Source organism: Drosophila erecta, unplaced genomic scaffold, assembly GCF_003286155.1.
Source record: "Drosophila erecta strain 14021-0224.00,06,07 unplaced genomic scaffold, DereRS2 tig00000092-arrow-pilon, whole genome shotgun sequence".
NCBI classification, from domain to species: domain Eukaryota; kingdom Metazoa; phylum Arthropoda; class Insecta; order Diptera; family Drosophilidae; genus Drosophila; species Drosophila erecta.
The window spans coordinates 2,800,886-2,825,190 of NW_020825207.1; the positions used below are offsets into that span (position 1 = coordinate 2,800,886).

At 44.0% G+C, this 24,305-nt stretch overlaps 4 protein-coding genes across 8 annotated transcripts; 2 read left to right on the forward strand and 2 right to left on the reverse strand.

Moving 5' to 3' along the window:
- Positions 1-21: 21 nt before the first annotated feature.
- On the reverse strand, positions 22-10,146 carry LOC6547631 (diacylglycerol O-acyltransferase 1). Of its 4 annotated transcripts, none has more exons than XM_026979876.1 (10): positions 10,068-10,146; positions 6,456-6,821; positions 6,272-6,400; positions 6,123-6,214; positions 6,002-6,054; positions 1,471-1,579; positions 1,259-1,402; positions 893-1,203; positions 560-832; positions 22-502 (listed from the first exon to the last, which is right to left on the reverse strand). In XM_026979876.1, the coding sequence occupies exons 2-10, from the start codon at positions 6,806-6,808 to the stop codon at positions 269-271; spliced, it is 1,698 nt and encodes a 565-aa protein (XP_026835677.1). In that variant the 5' UTR covers positions 6,809-6,821; positions 10,068-10,146; the 3' UTR covers positions 22-268. The 4 variants fall into 4 exon arrangements, with proteins under 4 accessions (XP_026835677.1, XP_026835676.1, XP_026835675.1 ...); XM_026979875.1 differs by lacking the exon at positions 10,068-10,146 and adding an exon at positions 9,995-10,067; XM_026979874.1 differs by lacking the exon at positions 10,068-10,146 and adding an exon at positions 9,797-9,895.
- Positions 1,725-5,778, forward strand: LOC6547632 (exportin-2). The gene is made up of 7 exons (XM_001976231.3): positions 1,725-1,977; positions 2,425-3,284; positions 3,356-3,839; positions 3,908-4,210; positions 4,276-4,432; positions 4,494-4,794; positions 4,864-5,778. The coding sequence occupies exons 1-7, from the start codon at positions 1,893-1,895 to the stop codon at positions 5,599-5,601; spliced, it is 2,928 nt and encodes a 975-aa protein (XP_001976267.1). The 5' UTR covers positions 1,725-1,892; the 3' UTR covers positions 5,602-5,778.
- Positions 5,799-24,255, forward strand: LOC6547628 (trans-1,2-dihydrobenzene-1,2-diol dehydrogenase). The gene is made up of 5 exons (XM_001976227.3): positions 5,799-5,989; positions 22,521-22,925; positions 23,070-23,349; positions 23,408-23,654; positions 23,706-24,255. The coding sequence occupies exons 1-5, from the start codon at positions 5,926-5,928 to the stop codon at positions 24,126-24,128; spliced, it is 1,419 nt and encodes a 472-aa protein (XP_001976263.1). The 5' UTR covers positions 5,799-5,925; the 3' UTR covers positions 24,129-24,255.
- LOC6547630 (mucin-2) lies at positions 10,755-19,180 on the reverse strand. 2 transcript variants are annotated; one of them, XM_026979873.1, is made up of 3 exons: positions 18,600-19,180; positions 14,936-15,205; positions 10,755-13,341 (listed from the first exon to the last, which is right to left on the reverse strand). In XM_026979873.1, exons 2-3 carry the CDS (start codon positions 15,144-15,146, stop codon positions 11,000-11,002), a joined length of 2,553 nt encoding a protein of 850 aa, XP_026835674.1. In that variant the 5' UTR covers positions 15,147-15,205; positions 18,600-19,180; the 3' UTR covers positions 10,755-10,999. The 2 variants fall into 2 exon arrangements, with proteins under 2 accessions (XP_026835674.1, XP_001976265.2); XM_001976229.3 differs by having other exon boundaries at positions 18,605-19,177.
- Positions 24,256-24,305: the final 50 nt, after the last annotated feature.

The window sequence follows — 24,305 nt, forward strand, 5'->3', positions numbered from 1 at the left end:
AAAAAATAAAACCTTTTATTTAGTTTAAAATTTTTTTTATTTACATGACACTTAAATTCATTAACAAATGCATTCAATAACAATCTATTTGTGTTCATCAGTACTACATGCATGTGCAAAAGTCATACAAAATATCCTTTGTATTTTGGCAATCACAAGTTTCCTTCCTAACTTGCATTCTGGCTTAAAAATTACGAAAAGTACGCGGACCCGACCAATGCAGATATTTCAGTGGTATTCCATATTCAAAATTTTAGGTTTTTGAAATCTAACTACTGTAGTCGGTTCCGTTGAGTGAGTTTTTAAAATGCTGGACCACATAATCGTGATAATAGGCCATTATGCACAGAGGCTGACCGAGAATAATGGAAGCCCACACGATTATATTGCCCATTCGGGGACCGTATTTCTTCTCAATTGACTTGGATATGGCCGAGAGGGGAATCTGACCCATCATTCCCATAAAGGCCCATATTTTGTATATTTGCAAAGGAACAGAAACCTGAAAATGTTAATGATATTGTAAAAAATGTCAAATTCAAATTACCAGCCCTCGTACCAAATATTCGTGGAAGACGGCACTGAACAGAAAGACAATTGTAGAGGCCTGTCTTGAGGAGTAGCCCATTTGGACCACAGGGATGTAGAGATGACGCACGCACCATCTATGAACTGGCATGTTCCATGTTCGCCAGAAGGTATCAATGTTATTCGCATTCCACCAATCACAATAAAAATTGCGATCAGCAAAGTTTAGCAGTTCGCCCACCGCATTTAGAAACGAGTGGAACATTAGATAGAAAAAGCACAGCCAGCAAAGGTGATTGGGTAGCTAATTAAAGAAACGATATTAAATAATACACAAGCATTTGGTAATTTCCATTCTACCAACCGCAAGTTTAAGGAGTCGCTCAGTGGCCAAAGCCACATCCATGTTGGAGAACGGAATCAGGGAGTTCCGAACCGATGGAATTATCCATTGTTGAAACAAAGCCATCACCACATTCACTCCAATCACCACCTCCAATAAACGCTTCAGCAAAAAGCGCTTGCGCACGCGCGAAGTGCGCGGAAAATTCAACTCATAACAGAGTGTGGGCGCACAAAGGAAGTACAATAGGTCTTTGTACGTGAGATTATCAGGATATTGCACCAGTTTTGAAACGTCCTCGTCTTCTTCACCGCCATGCAAAACACCTTTTTCTGGATGAAAGATGAATTAATAATATAAAACCAACGCTTAAGAGGCCTAGCATACTTAGTTCTGCCAAAGTTATGCTTGGTCGACGCTCCCGCGGATTCTTTTGATAGTAAGTCTGGCGGCACCACATATTCGTCTGCACATAGGACCAGAGTTTCAGGAACAACACAGAGTAAAAGAAGCAAACTGTTGAAGCGCCCACTATAAAAATTGAAAGGTTGAAAAATAATGATGTCACTAAAAATACATTTAAATTAAATTATTCTTACTCAAGCTAAAAGCATGTCCTTTCAGGTGAATGGTTACCACCGGCAGGCAAACCAACACAACAATGTTGACTATCTGGATGAATAAGCCCAAGCCCTCTGCAATTATTTCCTGCAAAAGTATTAACAATGTAAGTAAATTTTATATTAATTGATTTAATTGCCTTTAAAAACCGAACTCGATATTATAACTGAAACCAAATTTTTAAATTCTAAAACTATCGAGACCCAGTAACGGTAACTTCTTCCATCACTAGTTAACAATCGATAATAAAACCCTGCTCTGACATCCATCTCCAGATCTGCGAGCATTGTGTGCGAAAACGATTTGCGATTTCATTTCATGTTGCAAAAGTGTGGAGAGAAAAGCCACGAGTGATATTTAATAAAGCAAATAGGACCATCCAAAAGAAAACAGACTCAATATGGAAGTGACGGAGGCAAATTTACAGCTGCTGGCCGGTTATTTGCAGCAGACGCTGAGCGCCGATCCAAATGTCCGCCGGCCGGGTGAGTGTGTGTGTAGGAATGCGTGTGCCATTGGCACACATACAACTGCACATGCGTGCAAGGGTGCTGATGTGTGTGTGCGCGGGAAATGGTTATTGGCGACGCTTAAATAAAATACGGTTTATAAATCCATTTGAATGTTCTACAAGTTTCCCCGACCTCTATGGAATTTTACAGTCGTGCAGCTTTCTATTCACTGATTTGAGATTAGCTGATCTTGATATGACTGTTGCCACGCAAGTTTTCAAAGCCATAGCCCTAGTATTAGAATTTTTAAGGCATGTCAAAAACGTGCAGATCTCCAAGCCAAGCTTTTTAAATATTGTATAAGAATGTTAATTGTTGGCTTGAATTAATGTAGTCTACCGAAGATCACTAGAGGCTTTATATCAGTTTCTTACAACGAATTCATTCTAACAAACATCCAATTTCCTTCCTTTTTCATAGCCGAAAAACTTTTGGAGTCCACGGAACTGCAGCAGAATTACCCGATCCTACTGCTCAATCTGATAGACAAAGCCCAAATGGACATGACCACCCGAGTGGCGGGAGCCATTGCCTTTAAAAACTATATAAAGCGGAATTGGGCAGCCCACCTGGACAGCGATGGGCCGGATCGCATCCACGAAAGTGACAGGAATACAATTAAGACCCTGATCGTAACGCTTATGCTCCACTCACCGGTGGCATTGCAAAAACAACTAAGCGATGCGGTCAGCATCATTGGCAAACATGATTTTCCCAAAAAATGGCCTCAGCTTATCGACGAGATGGTGGAGAGATTTGCTTCTGGCGATTTCAATGTCATCAACGGCGTTTTGCAAACCGCACACTCGTTGTTCAAGCGCTATCGTTATGAGTTCAAGTCGCAGGCTTTGTGGGAGGAGATCAAATTCGTGCTGGATCGCATGGCCAAACCTCTGACAGACCTGCTCCAGGCCACTATGCAGCTGACCAAGGTGCACGAGAGCAATGCCGAGGCTTTGAAGGTCATCTACGGCTCTCTGGTTCTTGTGAACAAAGTATTCTTCTCATTGAATTCCCAAGATTTGCCAGAGTTCTTTGAGGACAATATAAACACGTGGATGGGAGCGTTTATTCAACAGCTGGCCGCGGATGTGCCATCCCTGTGTACTGGAGATGATGAGGAAGCGGGTGTGCTGGAGCATTTGCGTGCTCAAGTCTGCGAGAACATTTGCCTATATGCGAAAAAGTACGACGAGGAGTTCAAGCCATTTATGGAGCAATTTGTGACTGCAGTCTGGGAGTTGCTGGTCAAGACCAGCTTGCAAACCAAGTACGATTCGGTGAGTAACCAAAACCATATGTTTTTTCAATAATTATTTCTAAAGCGTCCCTATATCTATTTTGCACACAGTTGGTTTCACATGCTCTACAGTTCCTGTCTGTGGTGGCAGAGCGCCAGCACTATCAGAGCATTTTCGAGAATCCAGAAATTCTAGCACAGATCTGCGATAAAGTAGTCATTCCCAATCTAGACATCCGGCCCTCAGATGAGGAAATTTTCGAGGACAGTCCAGAGGAGTATATTCGAAGGGATATTGAAGGCTCTGACATTGATACACGACGTCGGGCAGCCTGCGATCTGGTCAAGACTCTATCAATTAACTTTGAGCAAAAGATATTTGGTATCTTTGGCCAGTATCTTGAGATATTGTTAACCAAATATAAAGAGAATCCGGCTACCAATTGGAGGTCGAAGGATACGGCAATTTATTTGGTTACTTCGTGGGCATCACGAGGTGGAACTCAAAAGCATGGCATCACAAAGACCTCGGAGTTGGTTCCACTTCCTGAATTTTGTGCCCAGCAAATTATTCCCGAACTGGAAAGACCCAACAGTAAGCCCAAATAATTACTTTCCTAATTCGCCCATCTTATATCTGCATTTTTCCACTTATCCTTGCAGTTAACGAGTTTCCCGTGCTTAAAGCTGCTGCCATTAAGTATATAATGGTGTTCCGGAGCATTTTGGGTCCCCAAGTCCTGGCCAACTGCCTGCCCCAGCTTATTAGACATCTCCCCGCCGAAAGCCCTGTTGTTCATAGCTATGCTGCTTGTTCCGTGGAGAAGATCCTTACTATGCGGGATGCTAGCAATGCGATCGTGTTTGGGCCTCAGATATTAGCACCTCACGCAACCCAACTTATTAGTGGATTGTTTGCGACCCTTTCGCTTCCAGGATCCGGAGAGAATGAGTACGTAATGAAAGGTCAGTTTGAGGAACTAGTTTATCCCTTTCTGATATGCTAATAAAGTTGTAATTATTCCTTTTAGCCATTATGCGAAGCTTTTCGGTTTTGGAATCCGCTACCATGCCCTTCATGGGCGTCGCCCTTCCACGGCTTACCGAGATTCTCACCCAGGTGGCTAAGAATCCGTCGCGTCCGCACTTTAATCACTACCTTTTTGAGACGCTGGCTCTGTGTATAAAGTAAGTATTATATATTATATTTCGATGCTAACGATCCATTATAAACTTTCTTTTTCGCTAGAATTGTTTGTCAGGCCGATGCCTCGGCTGTGAGCTCTTTTGAGGAGGCCTTGTTCCCAGTTTTCCAAGGAATCTTACAGCAGGATATTGTCGAATTTATGCCCTACGTTTTCCAGATGCTTTCTGTACTGCTGGAAATGCGTGAAGGCTCTGGTACCATACCGGAACCCTATTGGGCATTGTTCCCTTGCTTGTTGTCCCCAGCTCTGTGGGACCGGACGGGCAATGTCACACCATTGATTCGCCTTATTTCTGCTTTTATCAAGCAGGGCTCAGCTCAGATTCAAGCCTTGGGTAAACTGGTAAGTTACCTTATACAGTATAACACATATTTAATTTTACAGCTTCCAATCTTATAAATTTTATTTCAGAGCGGAATCCTCGGAATATTCCAAAAGATGATTGCCTCCAAGGCTAACGACCATGAAGGTTTTTATCTTCTACAGAATCTGCTTTCCTACTATCCTCCCGATGAGATTCAAGGCAATCTTCGTCAGATCTTTGGCTTGCTCTTCCAGCGATTGTCTCTCTCAAAGACTCCAAAGTATTTAAGTGGCATCATAATCTTCTTCAGCTTTTATGTGATTAAGTTCAGTGGCAGTCAGATGGCTCAATTGATCGATGAGATTCAGCCTAACCTGTTTGGAATGCTGCTGGATCGCGTGTTCATCACCGAAATGGGCAAGGTTCCCAAGGAACAGGATCGCAAAATGGTGGCCGTGGGTGTCACTAAGCTCCTTACAGAAACTCCAGAAATATTGCAGCAACAGTACGCTACTTTCTGGCCACGACTGCTGCATTCTCTAATTGATCTATTTGAGCGACCGCCCGAAAAATTGAAGGGCCTTGAGTTAGGAGAGCCAGCAGGAGTTGCCGAGGATCCCGATGCGGGCTATCAAGTGGCATTTGCACAACTTACTCATGCCCAGCCCAAACAGCAGGATCATCTGGCTGAGATTACGAATGCTCGCCAGTTTCTAGCCACTTCGCTCTCTAAGTTTGCCCAGGCTAGGGCAGCAGAATTTCCCACATTGCTGTCGCCCCTCGAGCCGGAATACAAGCAAGTGCTCCAGAAATATTGTGATCAGGCTGGAGTACGCATTGCCTAAAGGAAACGAACGACAAGGAACCCACTCATCGCAATCAAACCTCGCCATACATTCGGAAATCTTCACATAAACGCACTCAATCATTCATTGCATGTCCAGCTTATTGTCATTAAAAGATTGTATCTAATGTAACTATATGTAAGTTTTGTATACAATTAAAAGTTATGTTTTCAGAAATAGGTTGTATTACACTGCAATAGCTTCCGAATCTTTCAAACTTTTCTCTCTGATAAACAAATCATTTCTTGTCAACAACCTTCAACTAATTTATCAAAATTGTGATACTAGCATTGACTAGATATTTTAAAATTTGGCATATAAACCATGTTCAAGCTTATAACGTATTTCAAGTCGCGATCGAAGAAATTAGGCGTGAGATGCTATCAAAGTGAGTACTTACCATCGCTAGACCCTTTTCCACAGCCAAACAGAGCGAGATGTGAACTAAAGAGTCTGTAAGGGATGGTAATATGGAGGTTATTAAATCCGCTCGGGTAATCCTTGATTTAGTGGGTGCTTACATATGCTCAGGATTAAGGCGTTGTGGCCCTCCCCTTCGTTGTGGCCGCTTATAAAGAAGAACCAGTCCAGGGGGTTGATGCGAATTCCATATCTAAGAAGTGGGGAGTTAGTTAAAGCATGTATTCTTACTTAAGATTATCGTAGTTACTTCAACAGATTCTCCAAACCCAAACGCAGACCTCCAATGCAGAGCAGTAGAAATCCCCAGTTGACCAGGCCAGAAAAATTTGTAAATCCAGAGCTCCACGAAAACAGAGAATCTCGTGGCCGATGGATTCTGAAAGAGGTGAAACCCTGAGTTTGGGCTTAAAAAGTTGCATTTCCTTACTTACGGTCTGCCAGGCTGAGCTCTTCTCTGCTTCTCCTCCTTATTGGAAATCTCCTCGGCACGAGTCACACTTTGTGTTCTCCTGTACCTCAGCTTCTTCTCGGATCCGTTTGTTCCATTACCATTTTCATCCTTATCCAAGACTTTACGATACTGTCGAAGATCGATGGGATTGCCGTGCTGATCGAATAGATTTTGTGTCGACTTGCGGTTCCGCAGACTGCTAAGATTATGTTCTGTGGCGGAAGCTGATCTTCTCAAGCGCTTCATGATTCCCACGCCGCTGGATCCGCCATTCCTGGTCGCTTGTTCTGCTTTCCCGGGCTCCTTATCTTGGGGATCCTTATTGGTGGTCATGGCGGTGCTCTCTCTATGAAGGAATTTTTATTTATGAATATTAGTTCATGCTTATCACTAATTCCGTTTGCAGTTGAAAGGCAAAGATAAGATTTGTTTTGGTATCCCTTATAAAATGTTTAAGTGCTTTTATTTTGACCCACAAATAACTCAGATTGGATCCCCGGAGGAGGTTCTAATCAGAGGTTCTAATCGGAGCCGGTAATCTATTGCATAAATACGCAACTCTGATTAGAAGTAATGAGGGTAATTAAGTAACAAGATAATCACATATCTTGCATTTTATTTATGAAAATCGTTTAATTGTTTGCTGAAGCGGCCCATAAATTAGTCGTAAATACTACGACTACTGTGTTAAAAAATAAATAGGTCCCGACGAAACCAGAAGCAAAATACGCATTCATTGCGGTCAAAGTTCAGCAGTTCAGCTGACTTTGAGATTGCTGCTTGGGTAATCAGATACCGATTTGCATAGACATTGAACCCGCATTTGATAATGTGGTTAAGCCAACAGCTTCTCTTTTAAATCGTGTAAAACCAGTTGTTAAACTGCTACAACCGTACTTGACATTAGCTCCCAAAGTCAAGATCGCATGTCAACCGAATGGGAGGGCATTATCGGCACCAAACCTCAAAAATGAAAATCACATCCAACGTTTGCAATGGCAATTTTTTAGTCCCCAACCGCCAACCGTTTATACATATGTGCAGATTCTATTTTTGAATATAAATGCGATTCGAGTTATAGACTTGCGTTCACGTAACTTGTTTATGCCAAACAACTAGTAGCAAGATACGATTAGAAATTGTTGTCTCAGCAATTATTTAATATTTATAATTCAGTATAATGCAAATATGTAGGCAACTTCTATGACGAAATTCGTGTGTTATCTGTTGAAAAGAAATCTTAAGTATTCAAATCTACGTCACGCTATGAAGGCAACAATTTCACCTAATAGTTTTATTTGAGTAGTTTCTTGATACCTTGTTTATTTGATATCAAAGTTCGACCACTATCGCTGCTTATCGCTTATGCACCGATATATAACCAATTTATAGTGATCGTATTTAGATGCCAATCATTTGGGTAATGGCTTTCAGAAGATGTAATGTGAAGAATTTTAGCAATTTTTGTCTCGCAGGCTGGATTTAGTATTCCACTGGCAGCAAACAAAGTTTTTACATAATTATTCAGTGCGTTCCACTGATTCAAGTGCAACAAAGACCTCCAATCTCATATGTTCCTGAAGTGCAGAACGATTTCAGTCGAGTCACCGTGACGCAAGTTGAAGTTGGAGCTCGTCATGCTTCAACAGAGTAATGAGTAATTACCAGGCTTTGGGGACAGCAGCAGTACGAGATGTTCATGTAGCACTCAAAGAGGTACTGCATTGATGCACCCATTAAAATTCATTTTACAGATACGTGCAGGAAACACTAGAGAAAAATATGATAATCGAGATAACTTTGTATGATATTTTCACGTTCAAGGTACAAGTTTACTTGTCGTAGGTCCTTATAAAAAACGCATATTTATACGCCTAGCTGGCGTCGACGCATTACTTTTTCTGCTAAGACCACTAATATTTTGACCTGTGCTGTGCTGTTCGAACAGATATGTAAGAACATACATGCATACACAACCCGCATGTGGAAACCGAACCTGAATTGAATGCTCTCTGCGGTTTGATGATTAGTTTGTTGAACTTTCGGTTTATATTTAAACAGACGAAGGTGGGGGTGGTTCAGCGGTAACTACAGCACTTTCTGGCCTGAAGAGATGATAATGGATCTTGGAAAAGTTTCGAAATACAGTGACCACTGTTAGGTTTTCATATTACGCACTGCCCTAGGGCGTCCTTAAAATCGTGTAAATATTCCAGTCATTTTAGTTTACTTGGTCGAATAATTACTGTCGGAACCGGTTGCAGCTTTATAAGGAAGAACTCTCCATAGCGACGATAAAAGTAGGTCAGTAACTCAAGTCGATTCATCAACTTGAGTACTGAACGTCTGCCAATGGAACATCGATTGATAAAGGTTATCAAGCTGCGGTTCAAAAACTCGGAGATTGCATAATCCCCTCGTTATCATGTTGCCAGGGTAGACGTGTCTGGCTGGGCCACCCTAATCACAATTTTCTTGCCCCTTACCATGTAAAACGGATGCATGCAAGCGGAGTCGGAATTCTATGGGGGGATCTTGCTGGAATCGAATGAAAAGGGTCCGCTGACTTTGATTAATGAAATATTCCTAGTTCTTTTGAAACGAAAACTCAACTTCAAAGTGCGCCATAGGATATAAAGTGTGAAGTTTACCAGGGCAAGCTTTACTGTAGTCCAACTTATCGAGGGGAAATAGACACAAAAATTTCGCCGGTTCCTCTCTAATCAGCAACAAAAATGCTCTTATCAGCCGGAGTCTGACTTTTGCCGTGCGACTGATAACTTGTTTTGTTGTTTGTCGTTTTATCTCCGGCCAGAAGTACTCTCTGTTTGGGTTTTCAGCCAAACCGGTTTTTTGGCATAGAAGTTTGTTTGGTTTTTACTGTTTGGCTTTTTCTGTTTGACGGCGAGACGCCACATTTCGATTTCTGAAATGTTGTATTTTTCAGCTCGCGACGCAATGCCCGGTTCAAGGTTATACAGCCATTGGTCAAATATATGCACACGCATTCACACATTTAGTTATATAGACTTTATCACCGCCCATTCAATTCAAGGGAAGGCGGAGATAGTTTCACTAATTTATGATGGCAAAATATAGCCCCTTTATTCGATTATATACGATTTGTTGTTATGTTTCTCTAGTCTTTTATCAGCCTAGCTGCCGTTATCATTAAGTTAAGCCGCTTAATGGGCTTTGTTGAGTCACCAAATCACAATCACTCTGCACGTGTTTGTCACTTGTTGCTTTTGTTTTACTTTTCAGTGGCCACAGAAACACATTTCCGATTGCAACAACTGCATTTGCAGATCTTCTTCTTACTCGCTCAAGTTCATTACTCCGCTCTCGCAAACTCCAAAAAAAAGCGAAAGTGTGACAGAGAACGAAGATCGCTGAAGAAGCGTAAACAAACACACACAAAACTCTCACACGAATCGTTTAATGTTCCACTTGAGCTGTGTGAACTTTCGAGTGGCTCGTATTGTTTGTACTTAGTTAATAATATATTGTTGTGCACACCTTGCACACAATTTAATCCAATTGGCAAGTTGTTGTTGATTCTTCCAACAAGAGCAGACTGATTTTCACGTACTGGAAGCGGCCTATTTTTACCGTAAACCGCACGCTTCAGCGGCGAGTTCTCAACTGACGCTTGGAAAATCCAATTGGAAATAAACAAAGACCGAGCCAATAAGGTCGAACATCAGTGATGTCCAAAGTTTAGCGTAAAATATATGTATTTGGTGGGAAACCACTTACGAATGTGGTACGAGCCATAAACGTCGATTTAAACTATACCAATGGTAGACCTTAAAGTAAGTAGCAATAATATAGTAAAAATGGATACTCAGAAAGTACTTGTTTCTTAGACAAAGCTAATATGCCAACACTGTCAGAAATATTTACTCGGGTTATCGGTATCGAGCAGTGAACGATCGATTTTACTGGAAGGAAATTTGGCGGGTTGTTTCAAAATCAAATAGTATTATTATAAAGTACATAGACTAATGAATGTTTAATTCTTATCAGTGCTGAAATTAAGTACTTTTAAATATGTTAAGGAAAGCTGCGCTTTTATTTTCATTTTAGTTGTCGTATTATAGAATTTCAACTCACCTTATTTTTAACATTCAAGTATTTGTAATATTTGTGTAAAAAGACTCCGGTGTAAACGCCGCTGGCTACGCACCAGGTGGCGCTCTCGGCTGATCTCCCCAATAGATGGCTCTGTTGTCTTTAATTTTCGTATTTCGTTTTATTTTCAATTATTTTCACACTTAACAACTAAAAAACGTAGAAAAATTTTAATAATTTAATGCTTAATTACACAACGAAAACTCTTTGCTCGAATAACATTGGGTATAGAATGCAGTCACATTGTGACGCCAGCAGGGCCTAACAACTAACAACAAATAAATACAGATTCATTTAAAGCTGACTTATGTACAGAACGTATTAGGCGTGAGAAAAAGTTTCTGATAGATTTGGTATAGAGCGCAGTTCAAGAAAAATGCATGTTTTGGGCTAGTGCTGCTGTCGCCTCTCGTCGATCTCGTCCTCGTCCAGACCCTCGATCAGATCCTCCAAGTCGTCTTCACCATCATCCACATCATCCACAAATTGATCGATTCGTTTGAGTAAATTGCTTGGCTCTTCAGCCTCCTCCTCCTCCTCCTCCTCGTCCTCATCATTTTCCAGTTGAGCATCACTGGTCGTTTCATTATCATCCTCAATGCCCTCCTCCTCATCATCATCATTGTATTCCATAATATCACCTTTGGTGGTGACCCCGTCTTTAATCCGTGACTCAGGCAATTGATCATAGTCAAATACCTGACGTGTTGCCCGAGGTGGTGTTTCAGTGGAAATCGGTGACCCCAGATCTTCACCAGCTTCATCATCTTCATGGGTGCCACTTTCCAGGAGGCTCTCTATGCCCGCCGCCTGACTGGATATCCTAGGTTCCGGTTGCTGCGGCAGCAACTTGGTGCTAACTGGCTTCAGAACGGTGCTCGTGGTCGAGCTGGCAACCAAAGGTGAATCAGTGGCAGAGGCTATCCGTTGGGCGTCGGCAAACATATTGTCCAGCAGACTCATCAGATCATTGACACCGCTTGGGTTCTCTGGAGTGGGTTGTGATGGAATTTGGGGGGTAGTAGTGCTTATGGGCACTTTAGTGGTTGTTGAGGTTGTGGTCTTCGTGGCGGTGGCCACAGTGGTGGTGCTACTCCTCACTGGTGCTTTAGTGGTGCTACATACAGGTGTTCTTTCAGGAGCTCTGGTGGTCGTAGGTTTCGTGGTAGTGGGCCTCTTAGTCGTACTGGTAGTTGTCATAGGCGTCGTTTTGGTGTGCAAATGTTTTACCTGATAGGACTCCACAGTACCCCGCTTCTCATTGGGATCGGCTATCCTAACCACTGGCTCCCTCTTCGAGATAACCGGCACTATCTTGGGACTATGTGGATCCAATTCATTTTGGCCGTAGGTCTTCACTTTCGAGTGGCCCTCGATGATGAGGTACATGGGTCCTAGCAGCGGCTTCGGTGGTTGCTTGTAGTGGGAGAAAAGAGAGTCCGTGGTGGGTTCACTGGCAGCAGGAGCCACTGTGGGTCTCTGTGCTAGATTGCTCGTCTGGGGGATCAGTAAGCGATTACTGGTCGTTGTGGCTCGCTGATAAATGGGCAAAGTTGTCGTTGTGGTCGATGGAGTGGTTCCCACGCTGGTAGTGCTGGTCATCATCATGGGCCTAAAACCAGAGCTGCTTGTTTGGGGAGTGGGTGTGATGTAGAGTTCAGGTTGGGGCTCCTTTCTGGTGGCCACCGTCGGAACTGCTATGGTGGGTGGACCGGGCACAAATGTCACGGGTGCATAGGTAAATGGGGGGCGGGTGGAATTAATGCCAAAGCCAAACGGTGGTTGTGGATGATGTGGTTTGGTTGTGCCCATCAAATACTTTGTGGCTGGCATTGTGGGCTTGACCTTGGGCTTCGACGTTACCACAACCTCTTTTTGGAGTAGCTCATGGAGCCACGGTTTCCTCAGACCTGTCTTTGATCCATTTTGATGTCCTGGCAGAGAGTTGGGCGAGTAGATCATCGTTTGCTGGTGATGCGGCCTGGAAAAGCTGTATGTGTGCATTGATTCCTGCAGATGGGGGTCTGAGTAACTCAAACGATATGGTGGCCTACTGGTCATCCAAGGCGTTGAGGAAGATAAAGAGGTGTGGTGAGCCATCGCCGGCGGCTGATGGTAAACCACTGAGGAAGTCATCGCCTGTTTGGGCGTTGGAGAACTCATATGGTTGAGGCTCATGTAGGAGGTGGGCGCTCCCGTGGCCACCATACTGTGCCTATACTCCACTGGAGCAACGGACGAACCACCTGATTTCATCATCATCATGGGTGGTGGCATCAAATGGGTGGGCGGCATGTGCTGCTGGGCATGCAGATGCTGTGGAATGTGATGGCTTTGCTGTGGCATTTGTGGGCTATGTTGTTGTTGGGTGGGGGCATAGTAGCTCCTGCGGATGGCCGCATATTTAGCTTGTTGCTGCTGCTGCTGCTGGTGCTGCTGATAATGGCCTAGGCCACCAACTGGTGGGTATGAATGGGAGTGGGGGACCCTAACGCGTTCGCTTGCCACTCCGAGGAGCAGTACCTCACTCTTCGTTTTGTTGCGAAGGACCTCCGGTGGTAGCTCCTTCTTCCTCGCCTCTGGATTACTTTGGCCCGTGCTGTTGTTCTCCGCCCAGTAGCGCACTCGATCCAAGGCCGGCGGACTGTAGTCGTAGGTGGGGTCCTTCTGCAGGGGATCCCCGTGTCCAAGAGGACGCCACTCGTTGTTGTTGTTCGGGTCCAGCCGTGGAGCTGTGAAAAAGAAAAGACGCAGGGGTAGTTGATTGAGCACCGTATCAATTTGCTTTTACAAGTGCAACTTTAATTGCCCCCCAATTGGCCGGCAGGCATTTAAGCTGGAGATTCAGCGTGTAGCTCGGAGTTATTGGCCATGGTCAAAGACGGAGTCCGGCTAAATCACAACTCGTTAAAGTGTTAACAAATGTTTTTGTCCCGTCACTTGGCTAAGACGGCATCCTGGTTGCTCATTGCGAGGGGAGCTATAGGAATTAATCTTATTTGCATTTGCATGCAAATAATAGTGTTACTTAAAGATTTTGATATCGCGATGATAGAGCTGGTTTTAGATTAGAATATTACATTAATTTTAAATTTCGGTAATTGCATTACGCTGCCAAGAATGGCGAGGTCGCAGGATTAATAAACCAATGATCTCATCGAACTTCTCTCGTGAGTAATTTTGCATAAATTGATTTTAAGGCCCGCATACAGAGTGCTTGATAGGAGCCTCCATTGAATCCGCCACCCCAGTCACTTGCCGGGATCCGAGGAGCTGCTCATCCGCGCGCCTTGTGGCTCTTAATAAAGCCAAAGTCAGAGGTGAAGCCGCCGCAAGTTGTGTGATACCCAACGCCCACCTGGCGGACAACGCTTGGTGGCTCCTCCGCCGGCAGGCGTTGATCAGCGGGGGTCACGAGCAGGGCAATCAACACCGCAAACAGATAGACAGCCAGACACAAAGTCTCATTGGAACCACTCGGGTCGACTTGGATTTCGGCTCGGTTTCAGCTCGCCTTTTTGCTTGATTGACTGATCAACGGACTGAGGAAAATAAATGGCAGAGGCGGCGAAGGCGAAGGCGACGACTGCGAATGCGGAGGCCCGATAAATTATTAGCTAAAACCAGACAAATCGCTTTCCATTTGAACGGTTGCTTCTCGACGTGAGGACATGCACTTGACACAGGCGGAAATGGCCACTCTTGCATCTTGGTCTCCTTGTACCCATTGGCATTTAATGCGCTTACATGAAAAGCAATCGACTCGCTGGTCGGACGATATTTTAAAATGGAAAAAGCGATTAAAGTCTATATATAAGATGTTTGTTTTTTAGAAAACTTATGAATTACTTTTAAAATCACGCAGACTTTTTAGAATTTAATATTATATAAATAATATTCAAGAGCTTGCGCAGAAGTTAAATTTGCTCAGATAAAATCCTAGTGAAATTGTAGGGTATTCACTGCGTCGTTCAGCCCTTCCCCTGCTTTGTCGTAATGGGTGGGCGCGCTCTGCCTACACTGGTTAGCTCAGCTTAACCGGAGCCACTCCAATCCCAGCCAATCGAGCACATGCATCTGTATCCCATTTATCCTTGCATAATTGCCTGTGACCACGAAACAATGTTGCCAGACGATTTTCACTTTCATTCGCATTAAAATGCCTCGCATGATTGCGTTCAAAATTGTTTGATCTCCTAATGCTGGCCATTAAAATAGTGCCCGCTCTCCGCACCCAGGCACCCAATTATGTTGGCGAAACAAAATCAAAGTGCAAATCTTTCATATTTTTCATTTCGCTGCGGTTGTTGTACGTTGTTCGCTCACCTGTTGTCGCACCGGGCGTCAGAGCAGCCCCATCCTGGCTGCCAATCGTCTCCAAAGTCTGCGGCTGTGATGTGGACGTGGATGGGGATGCGGTTGCTGATTGAGCCAAGACCTCGACCACATGGTCGCCGGAGGCGAGTCCGAGGAGCAGGAGGTGGAACAGGCCAAGTATCGTAACCAAATCGCGACTCTTGTGGCGTTCACTAATCATCTTGCGGCTGGCTTGGTTCGTTGATCGGTGTCTCGGGTTTTTGTTGCTTCTCGTCTTATCTGGAATTTTGTTAAATTGTTCAGTTTCGGTTATGACTCGCTGATGATTTAATAGCCAACATCGATTGTGTTCGCCGAACTTGATCTGTGCAATTTCAGCCACCGCAATTGATTCTTAACTATTGAATAATAACGAACGTGAATGAGGAAGTTTGGCGGTGGTTGCATTCGACTCACTTAACAGGTTGTTATCCAGATTGTTGGCCAGTTAATTTAGAGCTGGTATGAAATTCAGGTAGCCTTTAAGTTGTGAGCATAAATGGGATATTCACTACGGATACTACGTATAATAATGAAGTAAATAATGCTTAAATAGGAATTATTCGCTATATTAAATTATTATTTGTGAAAACAAAAGACTTAAGCAACAAACTTGACGTTCAAAAGGACATCAAGTTATTTTTTGACTTGAAAATAGAACCTATTTCCCACAAATGCTTTGAGACATATCTAATGGATTGGTGGAAATCCAAATCCCAATTAGACCATTCATTATGAACTCAGCAATGCATCGGCCTGGTGAAAGAAGCTTCTCCAAGATTGACACGATTAATTTACAATTTATGGCATTATGCGGCAGAGGGCAGACAGACAGCGTGATAAAGCAGAAGACCCCCAGGAGACCGGAGGCTGAAGACTGGCGGTCAGATGATGTATACGACCTGGGTGGGCGGCGGCTCTGCTCTTTGTGGCTTTCTTCTGCTGCATTTCCTCTCGAAAATATGTCCTAAGGGCTTCTTATCATCATCTGCCTCCCAGTTGCATGTCATCTTTGTCTCTTTTTTCGGTTTTGTGAATATTTCTTTTCGGCTTGCGCTGGCCGGGCAATTCGTTCCCATCGAAAGTGAAACTTGTGCTTTTTGATCATAAAAGAAAATTTGCATTTATTCGCAGCAGCTCTACGGGTTTCTTGTTGTTGTTGCCTGCATGCTGCTACAGTTGTTGTTGTTGCTGCTGCATCGCGCTCGGCGGCAATCGTAAAAATTAACTTGATTACTACACGCATAAATAAAGCCATTAAATGGCAAACATCTTGCTATGGCAGCAATTAAAATCAAATAAAACTCGCCGACGGCTAAGAAAAGTTGGGGAGGGGTGATGATGGACTTGCAATTGATAATAATTTATCCCGGCCAACTTTTTGACCAAACATTTTCAAGTATCGCTCTTAATTTCCCTCAATCTTTCCCCGTTTCCTTCATTAAAGCTATTGCATTTTTATGCGGTAGGCCTAACTTGTTTTGAAGCTCTCGTTTCGTGTGAGTTATTTAATTGTTTTTATTATCTTACATCGGCTTTGCATAATGCGTTTAATTACGCATAATTTCCGTGTTATTTAACTTTATTAGCTTTACATGACAAAGGAAAAGTGTTGCTGGCTAAGTGAGTGTTGAGGCTAATTATCATGCTATTTTCGCATATGCTAATCAAATGGAATTTTTTTGATTTATCGGTGTAATTTCTAGCAACAAAAGGGATATCATTTTGAGATATTAGGAACAGAAAACGCTCGATTTACTCGACTATTTATCTATATATCTATCTACTCTTCGATTACCGGGAATAACAAATATTTAATTTATAGTTTAAATTTGTTACTCATTTGAATTTTAAACAAACTAATTTGTCTGGTCAGACCAGGTTGAATTTATTATACAATTAATCTTAAATGCTTTATAAAAATGTAAGTTGCATTTATGTTTTCACATTTAAAAAAGCTACAAAAAAGCTGTCGCATAAAGTTCCAAAGTCGTTTGTTTCCGATTAAATTATAGTATTTCTTATCAATTGGCTAAGTGCAGTAAAACGAGTCCTCAACTTTCCAGTAATTCACAGGATCTCGACCCCTTAGATTGCCACAGATTGAGCAACCCACGCCGCCATGTCAAAACTGCATGGTCCCCAATCATAAATGCATTCCAAGCACTTGCGATCGGTGTATCTTAAAAGCGGACACTCGGGCACTCAAACGCTGCCCACAACAACAAACCCAAAAGGCTGCAGGGGCGCTGTGGGGCACTGGGATTAAGAAAAAATCACTGAGACATGGAGATGGAGTGAGAGATGCACTCAAAGCGACAGCTGTTAAGTGGACGGCTCAGCCAATGTGTGTATAAAAGGCAGCTATAAAAAGCCGATGAGCAAGCAAACAGACCAATAAATAGACAAACAACCGAAGCCGAGACCAAATATTCATTCAAGTGCGCGACAGTTTTTATGCCAGCAGCAGCAGCAGCAGCAGCAGTAGCAACCTGCAACCTGCAGCAGCAGTAGCTGCAACACGAGCAACAAGAAACTGGCGCACTGAGATGCATACCAACATGGCAGCGTATTAGCCAAAGACAAATACTAATTGCAGCCAAAGCAGCTGCCAACTGCCAACAGAAGCAACTGCCGCAGCAGCAACATTAGCAGCAGCAACAGCAGCAGCATCAGCAGCAGCGATATCTACAAATGCATCAGCACAACACAGTTGCAGTTGCAGTTGCAGCTTCAGGCTTTTTGTTGCCGGCAGTTAATTTCATTTAAAGAATGTCATCTTCACTTTAAGTGAAAGATAAACGCGCCGAGTGGCCCGGGAGTGTCGGGAAAATCAAGTGGATGTGTGCCCTTTCTCTCCTTGCCTTGCATCACCTCTTTTATTCTGTACACACGGCGTATGAGTGATGTCCGTTTGTTTGTCTGTTTTTCGTTGGCATAGGCGCCGGCTTTAACGCCATTCAGCGTCTTAATTCTTTGCGCAGAGATGCAAGCTCGTCAAAGAGACAAAGCACTCGATTTCGCTGGCGAAGAAAGGTGGAATTTATGTGCAACATCCGCACTCATGGATAATGCCATTGAAAATCGAGAGTTGATGGATGGAAAATGCGGGAAAATGTCCATCGACAATATTTCGTGACCAAGTCTTGCTATTGAAATGTTACTTCAGATATTCTAAAAGGCAAGTAGGTCGTAGTTTGATTTATTACACGCAGCAGTTTTGGAGAAATTTTTTGCAAAAAAGGATCTTAAGGTCCTTTACAAAAGCCTGCATGTTTTATAGATAGATTTAAAGTAAATTTCTTCGCTGATCAATGATTAGTGATCACTCAAGTATGAAAGTATCAAGATTAAACTTAAGCTTCAGTCAATGGCAATAAATAGTCGTACACGATTTCTTTAAATCACACGTAGGCTGGCAAGATGTTAGGCTATCAAAACAAACGATCGAGCAAAGCATATATGTCATAAAAATATCCATTAAAATTGTTAGGCCCGCTGAAGTGCTTTCCACTGACTTTTAAAGTCCTATTTTAATATATTACATTTTTTAAACAAACAGTCGGGCAACGTCTTCCCTGTACGATTTGTTCTTTCACTTTCACAAGCTTACACAATCTAAGCAGGATCTTACATCACCTTTTTTTTCCGGCCAATCGGCTGGCCATTCAATGTCACTGGCACAGGAACAAATATTTTAGCGGTTCCGCGAGTAATGTTTTTTGTAATTTGTAGGCTTTTTTAATCCTTTTGGGGCGGCAATCTAATTTGCAGTCGTTTCCTTGCCGACAAAGTCACAAATCAATAATCAAACACAAAGCCACTCGGCCAGACAGTGGGGCTGGCCAGAAGACATTTCATTTCATTCAGTAAATTTCACTTTTAAGCGACCAGCGCGACCGATGAAGATAGCAGCTCTTCGAGCTTCTGCCGCCGAAACCGACAGACATTCGCACGGCCTCGGGTTTTGGGACAAAACCTGGGATCTTTGTGGAGGAGCCAGAGGTTCAGGCGCTTCAGGTTTCGCTTCGCTTTGCAGTGCCACCAACCAGTGCATCCGTTTCAAAACGCGTCCGTTTGTTAACTGATTTCGCGTGGTCTTGGCCAAAACTAAAATTCGAAACTGTTAAAAGCGGCAGCGTCGTCGACGCAGGCAGCAGCGACTTCGGCTTCGGCTGAGATTTTCAGGTACATCGAACCAGCTGAAAGGCAAAGCCTGCACTTGTCTTCGTGGTGTTGCTGCCGTCGCAACGCTTTTGACCAACGCTTTTGGCCAAAGCGAATCCATAAAGACACGCGTCGGCAGCGCAGTCGACTTCGTCACCAAAGTTGTCGTCTTTTCGCTTTTGTTGCTGCCTGCTTGTTGTCGTTGCCCAAAGGCAGACTCACTTTTCACTACCTGCAACATGTTACCGCTGCTGGCCAGGAATTCTGATTAGGTTTGTAGTTTTTTCTCTTAAAATTCAAAGAATATTGCGCCGAAATTTGGATTTAAGGAAAGGCAGACATATGTTGCTCTAAAAATCCCAATATATATAATTTCCACATATAAAAACTGCTGTAAGCCCAGAACAACAGTTCTATACCCTAAAATGTACACTTTCGCTGCCACCTGTTGCATAAAAAGCAAACATCCAAAATAAATTTCTACTGGCAATCGGGTCGTAAAATATGTTAAAAGCTTTGGGCAGCAAAAACAATTGGCAATAGTCATGACATGACTGGCTGTCAATTGACGTTGCTTTTGCTGCTGGGCGTGTGCGTAGTTGAGGGGAAGATTAGAGTAAGCCGACAGGCATGCATACGAAACTCGTCAGTGCGATAAAGAAATAAAATGAAATGGCAATGGCTGCGGAAAGATTATGCTGTTTTCTGGCCACAGAGCCTCCCTTTGTCCCCCATCTTTCGGCTTGTTGGAGGTGTCAATAGGCGCAGTGTAGCAGAAACCTCGCAAAAAAAGCGTATGGAAAATCGAAAGACTCTGGCAACGAACTTGACACATGGCTTTCGAAACTTAGAATGGCACAACACGCAAATATCTATGCACACTCCTAAATACCTGTCGTTACAGAATTTGTACTGTGCAAATCATTCCACTTTCTTTTTTCCCTTTTTGTGCTGAAATCTTTGACCAGAAGTAAGCACACTCAATGGACGGTTTGGGCGCGCATTCAGGATCGAAAAAAACTTAATTAATTTCAATTAACCAAATGCAATCGGAATAAGTTAACAATTAAAGTCAAATGACTCTTAATTTATTTCGGTGGTTTTTCTCCGATGAAATCGAGTCCGAGTAAGGACCAAATCAACGCAAATCACTGTAATGTACCTCACTAAATCCCCCCACGGTAATTTGTTTTCCTCCATTTCCCCACCTTAAAACCACCAATTGGGTTTCCTCAGTCAGTTGGTCATTTGGCCGGGCTCGTTAACTTGTCCACTGGCCACTTGCAAGGCCATCTTGCCATCTCAAGTGCAGCATTTGCCAAGACACCCCCGCCAGCAGTGGAAGCCCCCTTAATTAGCGCATGTGTTGCATGCGGCCAATGTTGCATGTGGCCAGCTATCTGGCAGCCCACTCGGCCGTGTAAATTGTATCAATAAATTTATTGATTTCAACTGTTGCTGCTGACTTGTTTAATATTTTGCGACGATTTATGTTGCAGGCATGCAAATTTGAGTATTTATTTGCTTTGTCGGTGCACCAGAGGAACCGGCAACTGATGGCGTCCATGATGACGCTGCTCTGGCTTTAATGAACACGTCGTCTTCGCCGTGTCGTCGCTCTCGGGAAAGAGTCATCAAAAGACACACGCATGGCAAATTTGTGTGCTCCGGCTGTCAGCTCTTGTCGCGTTCCCCCCGCACTCCATGCTACACTGTAAATAATATGTTAAGGAATGCAATCAATGCTAAAAATATTTTCCAGAAGGAGCTTCGAAGCTCCTAATTACTAAAAAATTAAAACAAATTTCATATTTATTCCTGATCCCGCTGCAGTCTGAATGTAATTGCGTGTTCGCTCCAATTATTTGAAGTGCAGCTAAGTCCTGCTCGTGCCCGTGTAGCTTAATGACTGAAATTAGGCAACCTTTCACTGGCACATAGTTTCACCCACACACATAGACTGCAGCGACTTATACAAAGACATTTCCGGCACAGGGCGAGAGTTGGTTTGTTTTCTTCTCATTTTGGACCATTGGCTCCATTTTTTTGGAGCGGCTGCTCACCCAAAGAACACTTTCGTTCACTGGTCAAACGAAAAGGCGGCTCGCACATATTTTTATCGCTTTGCATTTGGGGTTAGGGCAATTTCTACGGCCATCGACTTGCCACTTGCAACGCCTGCCATGCATGCAAAATCAGGTGAAAAGCACTGCCGCCCCGAAAAGACGTCGCCCGGCGCATTGCTAATTAGATAAACAAATTTTTGCTTTTTGTTGGGACGCACCATCGACACTCGCACACAGAAGCGAACACTCGCTGCCATACATTGTTGCACGCACTCGAGTTATTGAAAAGTGAAATAAGTCGGGAAAGGTGGCGGCTTGAGCAGCGGAAAATCGAATTAAATATGCTCTATCAACAGAATAATAGACGAAAAGTGAATATTTATAAGGCATTACATTTTCTTGCAATTTTTAAACAGTGTCGTTCAGTGGAAAAATCCTTTTATTAGCTTGGCAATTTAAGTACTTCTTAAGCTGGTTATTATGTGAACAGCCATCCTCTTGCTTGGTTTTATAAATAATATTATTATTAGCATTTTTATTTATTTTGTGCGTGTTCCCCCCGCTGACAAAGTATGTGCCAAAGTGCCACGACCCATTCGGTTGGCATTGCGGTGATAAATACACAAGCAGTCCGATGTTTAGTTTCTAAAAAAGAAAGTGAAATTCGAATGCGGACAGAACGAAGCGCAAAGTGCGCGGCCCAGGCAGCTCCCAACTTGGCCAACTTGGCCAGGACCAGGCCAATACAACAGCAACGAGAAACAACAAAAAAAAAAACAAAAACAATAAGTAAAAGAAAAGCAACACAACAAACATAAAAACAAGCGGCTTTAAACCTGACTAAGCGGCAACGAGCGGCAGCGAGTCATTCACAAGTTGTGATGCTAAACAAATATGACTAATTATGGAGGAACTGACGCACTAAACAGCGCCACATAATGCGCCCGTCGTCTCGGTTTCGACGTAGATGGTCCACGTCCATGTCCACGGATGGAGCTGAGTCCGGACCGGTTGCAGCGGCCAAAACCAACACCCGCAATTTCGCCAATTCGTGGAAAAGCGCTCGATTGTATGAATGAAATGCGTTTTACGCGACAAAGTAGATACCGATCGTCACCAGCAGTTGTACACTTGAAAAATGCGAGATTCACTTAGTACAACTTAAACCAAACTTTATAGCTACAAAACTAACTAACTACAAAAGCTAAGCCAGTTCGGAACTGAAATGCTGAAAAGCTCACAAGCAAACCGCACACATATTTCTCCGAGTGCAGTTTTCTCTGGCAGAAGTGAGTAATACCAACTATCCAACCACTCCGCAGATCACCTGCCCACAGGTCATGCCACACGTTCAGCAAGCAGTTCGGATGTCAGGCGGAGCAGATTCGGATTCGTTGGCTGCGACATTGGCGACCACAACATGTGGCGACCCCGACCACGGCAGCTGCACATCAATCGGTTTCCCTCCTCCAAGGCCGACTCCAAGGCGTCCCTCGAAAGGGGCGAGTGGGTGGCGACCGAGGGGCCAACGCTGCGCTGGGGCATCGCACCCGTCAGCCTGATGGCGGATGACTTTGCCGCGGCGCTGAGTGTCCTGCCCGAGCAGCACCACCGCATCGTGTCCTGCGTGGCTGCGTATCAGTCGCACGCCCTCGCCTTCGCCGAACGCCACCAGGTGGAGAACGTGTACACCAGCTTCGAGGATCTGGCCAAGTGCCCGAATGTCGGTGAGTTGTTATATTGTTTGAATGACGGCAGAATCTTTCACCTTCTTAGTGGCTTAAGTGGCAATATCTGCGATTTCAAGTTTGGGTTTTATTTTTACTAGCTTTTCCTTACACCTTCTTACTCTTAACTTTGGTCAAGCGCAGATGTAGTGTACATCTCTCCGCTGAATCCCCAACACTCGGAGCTGTGCCATCTCATGTTGAACCACGACAAGCACGTCCTGTGCGAAAAGCCGCTCTGCATGACGGAGGAGCAGGTGACCAAGCTGCTGGAAAAGGCGCGGGCGCGCGGTCTCTTCCTCATGGAGGGAATGTGGCCAAGATGCGTGCCCGCCTATCATTACCTGCGGCATCAGATACTGCGGAATCGTCTAGGCGAGATACAGCAAGTCCATTGCACTTTGGGTCTGCCCGTTTCGCAGGGGTAAGAGCTTCTACATAGATGCAATTCTAGCACATACTGCATTTGCAGCAATTCGCAGGAGACTTGGACTCTATGGCGGGGTTACCAACGACTTTGGGGTCTACGGAATGCAGCTGGCACTGTGGGTGTTTCGGGAAGTTCCACGCTGCCTCAAGGTCAGCGGCAGGGTCAACTCGGAGCACGTGGACGTGGCCGCCGATATTGAACTCTGCTTCACGCGTGGAAAGAGGGCCATCATCGAGGTCAGCTCCGAAAAGAAGCTCGACAACCAGGCTGTTATTCAAGGCAAGGATGGGTCCATTAAGGTGGGTTTTTGCATAGTGTTGTCAATCTTGCACTACAAACTTCCCTCCCAGATGAACAATTACTGGTGCCCCACTCGTCTGATCACCGAGGAGGTGGACTACGAGTTCCCCCTGCCGGGTGGCGATCAGATGCCACCCACCCACTACCACAATCGACTGGGCATGTGCTACGAGGCCGAGGAAGTGCGCAACTGCATCCAGAAGGGCAGCATGGAGAGCAATGACTTCAGTCACAACGAGAGTCTGCTGCTGGCCAATCTGATGGACACCATTCACGCCGAGCTGGGAGTCGGTGAATTCGCCAATCGCAGCGATGTTTCAGATCTGCAGAGGCAGATCGAGAATGTACAGGATATAGTGAAGGATCCCGAGGAGCTGGCTAGTGAAACGTGCCGGGTGGTGGAGGATGTCAGCATGGGTGGAAGCTTGGAAATCAATCAGCAGGTGGAAAAGGACCAGGTCAAAGGTCATTGACTGGTGCAACACTAAAATGCTGGGCGTGTTCTTTTCTTGCGGCAGAAACTAATTATGACCGGACTATATATGTTTTTAAATAAATTTGACAATTCTCAACGAGAAATTCAAATCAACATATTCATTAGCTCATCAATTTCCATGAATGTCTGCGTTGTGACGAATCACTCTGCGATG

Excerpts from the sequence above, each read along its gene's own strand:
- LOC6547632 (XM_001976231.3), top strand. The coding sequence starts at position 1,893 with ATGGAAGTGACGGAGGCAAATTTACAGCTGCTGGCCGGTTATTTGCAG. Across the intron at positions 4,211-4,275 it reads GAATGAGTACGTAATGAAAG|CCATTATGCGAAGCTTTTCG; the intron begins GTCAGTTTGAGG and ends TATTCCTTTTAG. Across the intron at positions 4,433-4,493 it reads ACGCTGGCTCTGTGTATAAA|AATTGTTTGTCAGGCCGATG; the intron begins GTAAGTATTATA and ends CTTTTTCGCTAG.
- LOC6547628 (XM_001976227.3), top strand. The coding sequence starts at position 5,926 with ATGTTCAAGCTTATAACGTATTTCAAGTCGCGATCGAAGAAATTAGGC. Across the intron at positions 5,990-22,520 it reads AGGCGTGAGATGCTATCAAA|ATCACCTGCCCACAGGTCAT; the intron begins GTGAGTACTTAC and ends ACCACTCCGCAG. Across the intron at positions 22,926-23,069 it reads GGCCAAGTGCCCGAATGTCG|ATGTAGTGTACATCTCTCCG; the intron begins GTGAGTTGTTAT and ends GGTCAAGCGCAG.
- LOC6547631 (XM_026979874.1), bottom strand. Across the intron at positions 6,215-6,271 it reads GGTTTGGAGAATCTGTTGAA|ATATGGAATTCGCATCAACC; the intron begins GTAACTACGATA and ends CCCACTTCTTAG. Across the intron at positions 1,403-1,470 it reads AGGACATGCTTTTAGCTTGA|TGGGCGCTTCAACAGTTTGC; the intron begins GTAAGAATAATT and ends CAATTTTTATAG.
- LOC6547630 (XM_026979873.1), bottom strand. The coding sequence starts at position 15,146 with ATGATTAGTGAACGCCACAAGAGTCGCGATTTGGTTACGATACTTGGC. Across the intron at positions 13,342-14,935 it reads GACGCCCGGTGCGACAACAG|CTCCACGGCTGGACCCGAAC; the intron begins GTGAGCGAACAA and ends TCTTTTTCACAG.